The sequence below is a fragment of the Geospiza fortis genome, unplaced genomic scaffold (genome assembly GCF_000277835.1).
Source record: "Geospiza fortis unplaced genomic scaffold, GeoFor_1.0 scaffold217, whole genome shotgun sequence".
In the NCBI taxonomy this organism is placed as follows: domain Eukaryota; kingdom Metazoa; phylum Chordata; class Aves; order Passeriformes; family Thraupidae; genus Geospiza; species Geospiza fortis.
In genome coordinates this window covers 1,135,119-1,138,738 of record NW_005054392.1, presented here as the reverse complement: position 1 = coordinate 1,138,738, position 3,620 = coordinate 1,135,119, and the positions used below count along the sequence as shown (strand labels likewise).

At 44.1% G+C, this 3,620-nt stretch overlaps 1 protein-coding gene across 1 annotated transcript in view; it reads right to left on the bottom strand.

Annotated features, from left to right (window-relative positions):
• Nucleotides 1–901: 901 nt before the first annotated feature.
• Nucleotides 902–3,620, bottom strand: part of MRPL18 (mitochondrial ribosomal protein L18) — a 3,143-nt gene continuing 424 nt past the window's right edge. The window contains exons 2-4 of the mRNA XM_031060844.1: nt 3,046–3,226; nt 1,360–1,594; nt 902–1,104 (exon numbers count right to left, since the gene is read on the bottom strand). Coding sequence (XP_030916704.1) covers nt 1,033–1,104; nt 1,360–1,594; nt 3,046–3,226 — 488 coding nt within the window. The 3' untranslated portion in view covers nt 902–1,032. The remainder of the gene's footprint in view (nt 1,105–1,359; nt 1,595–3,045; nt 3,227–3,620) is intronic.

Below are 3,620 nucleotides of genomic sequence, written 5' to 3'. Positions count from 1 at the left end.
AGTTGGAGAGGCTGCGAAGGCGCCCGGCACAGCCCCCGCTCATAGGGAGCGAAGGGGCAGCTCCCACTGTGCGTCTGCTGGAAATACAGATCGCACAGAGGCCGTCACTATCTGAGAGTTTTTATTATTATGAATCAACAACTCGGTAAAAATCCAGTAAAAGTGGTTTTTTTTCATTATGTCTGAGGATTTAAGAAAGATGCCAGAAGCGGGCCAGGCTCACCCCGCATGCTGCTGAAGCCTGGCACAGACCCTTGGCAGTCCCTTCTGCCCCCGACTGCACACACACCAGGCAGCAGGCACAGCACAGGGACACAGGCACAGGAGTTGCACTGACCAGGCTGGCCTCCTTGAACTTGCTTGTCAGAGGGTTCCAACACATTTTCTGTGGGGATTTCACAGCCTGGTCGTAGTTGGGAGCTATGCCGAGCCATCAGGCAGAGACGCTGACAGCACCAGCCTGTGCCAAGCAGCAGAGAGAGACACACATGGGGTGAATGGGGCTTCTTATTCCCTATAGCATGAATTTCTGCAGCTTCCCTTCTAGACCTATCCATATGGTTAAGCAGTTAGAATCTCAGGATTGCAAGAAAGGTGCAAAGATGAGTTGGGGGAGTTTAATGTTTTCACTAATACTTTGCGCATCTTTATCATTTTATCACAGTTCTAGACATTAATGTAATGTCTACACTTTGCTAGGTTAGACTGGCAGTATACATGGATGAAATATCAAAGCATTTCCAGAGTTCAGGCTGGAACAAACAAAATCAAATATTAAAAATAATAATACATTTTAAAAACTTTGAATTATTAATAAATTCTGTCAAGCGGAACTATGGTAATTTTATTCTAGGATTAAAGGTGTTGATCATTTTAGAATAAAGAATATGACACACTCCTATCCATTTGAAAATATTTTATTATAAGATGACGCATTCCAACTTTTTCCAGCTCTGGACCTTCCCTTTGCCAGTACACAAACCTAAAGAAGTGATCCTTGTTCCTTGGAAAGTCTTCCCAACGATCTCCACTTTACCGGTAGATTCTTCGTGGCTCATGCAGAACAACACCACCCTCCTTCACAGCTTTCTCAAATTCCTGGATCTTGTTTTAAAGATAGACACAAATAAATACAAAAGAAAGCCAGCAGGACTTAAATATCAATGGGAACATGTTATATGGAGGGGCAGAGGTTAACAGCCTCATGGAAGCATAATACCAGGAACTGCTTGTCAAAGCCCTTCTGAGTGTTGGAAAGAGGGACTGTCAAGCCACATAAGAAAATTAAAGGTGAAGGGAAGTAAAATTAATGCCTAAAAAGGAAAGAAGAGCCAAAGGAATAAGTAGATGGGTACTTGCCGAGTCACAGCGGTGTTCCCAGGGGATAATGGCTTTAAAGTTCACAAAGTTGATTCCTGCTTCCAAACAGCGCTGTGCCATGACACGGCCAAGGTTTCTGCATGCGGCTACTCCCTTGGGACTGTACAAGTGTCTCTTTATGGCCCACTCTCGGGTAGAGGCAGATACCACAACATCCCCATTGGAGCGCTCGACAAAGGCTTCTACGTAGTGCTGTGTCCGCTCTAGCCGTAATCTGAGGGCAGGAAAGAAGTAAAAGAGGATTATAATGTCTTTTCCAGAGAACAGAGTCAAATGCTTAAATAAAATTGAGTGTATTAATATATTACATTATATTACGAGTTTTGCTCAGTAAGACACAAAACAGGACTCATGTTGGGAGGAAAGGGTTAAAAGCGGAAGACTATCAAGGAGGATTCTCTCAAGTGACCTTGCAGCTGGGAATGCCAAGTCCTGGAGAATAACATTGTGGGAAACCCGAGGTATTATGCCTACTGCTGTTAATCCTCTGATTGTTTTGAGAAGTAGAATCTCTGTATAGAGATAACACAGGTGTTCTAAGAGCTTTGGAGGCTCTCTCATGGACATGCTCAAGCTCCCTCTTTTGACAGACAGACCATCAAAGCTCAGAGATCATAAAAAGCACAGGGGAGACCACAGCATGATGGCAAACCTAAATGCCCCTTATAAATGGGTGCCAACAGCTGGCTCACCACCTGCACAGACTAGGCCTAACAATGCCTGCTTTCCCACCTGTGTCTCCAACCTGGGTGTTGCTTTGGGATCCTTCAGTTAGCAAGGTAATGAAATTAAGTGTACTGTTTGCATTTCAGCCATAGTTCTGTGGTCGTTCCAGCTGCCTGCCTGTGTCGACTCACACAACTCCTATTGCTAGCTCAGAAGAGTGAAATTCCAAGAGCAACTTCTCATCAGTTACTCGGGGCACAGTCCTACACTGCCTCAGACCAGCACCCACTCCAAACCAAGCACTGTACACATGCACAGCGTGGAACAGATATATATGAGGGGAACTGCTCCAACAGAAATGGAACTTTGGGGTCACTATGCAGTCCCTTAAAAGCTTGAGCTGACACAGCAGGTGATGAGATTTGACACAGCAACTTGTTGAGATCTGCAAGTGGTCAGAAAGTACCCCATAAGCATCCACACATAACAGCAGAATTAGGAGCAACTATTGCTTATTGCACTGAGATAGTATCGGCTTTCCTGGTATGAACAAACTGGATGGGGTTCTCCTCACAAGGACAAAATAAAGACTTTGAAATGCTAGCTTAAAATGAACTTATTTTCCAGAGGACAAGTAAATTAAAACAAAACCCACAAATTTAAAACAACCCTAAACAGACTATTATGGTGCCTCAAACCATGAAGCATGGTAAGCACAGAAGTGAGAGAACACGGAGTTAAAAAGCTGTTGCTTAAGCAAGATTACTGTTGCCTTAACAATAGATGGAAAAATCTTGACCACACATGCTTTCACGTGCTACTAGTCCACTCTTCTCTGAATACAGAGGATGACTGCTGATTAAGAAACACTAATGTGCTAACTGATTCAGCAACCCACAGTACATATTTTGTATGTAGGTTCTTGGGGTTTGTTTTGTTGGTTTTGGTTTTTTTCTTTCGTTTGGAGTTTTCATGTGTAGCAGTAGCTTCCTGACTCACCTGTGCCAGAACTCACGCTTTGGCCATGTGGTCTTCCAGCCCCGCTCCTTCCTAGCCAGACCCATCTGCTCCAAGTTCCGAGGATTTCTGTTAGTGAAGTTTGGGGCAACAATCTCATTTTCACTTGTGTCCACTTCAGTCTCAGTTTTGAGACTGGCTGTAGTTGATGCAAAACGAAAACCTTGGGGAGAGAGCAGATACAAAACCACCAAAGATTAAAAAAACATGTAGTGCACAGAGTAGAACGGATACAGTACAGAATGACACAGCTTACAGAAGTTAGCAGGGCAAAATCATCTTACTTTTATTTTTTAAGCACTTAACAGATGAATGACAAGACCTCAACCTGTTTCCCCAATTTAGGTGAACTGCAAGTATACTAACGCCGTTTCTAAACTCGTATATAAAATATAAACTCACGCGTGAGGAGGTCCAAAGCTTTACAAAACGCTGAAAGCGAAGTATACAAGAAACCAGAGACAGCGTTACCAAAGAACAAGGTATAAACCCTTCATGCTTGGCGCAGCAGCACCGCCAAGACACCCGGCCGCCGGATGGCCCCGGGAGCGCGGGGG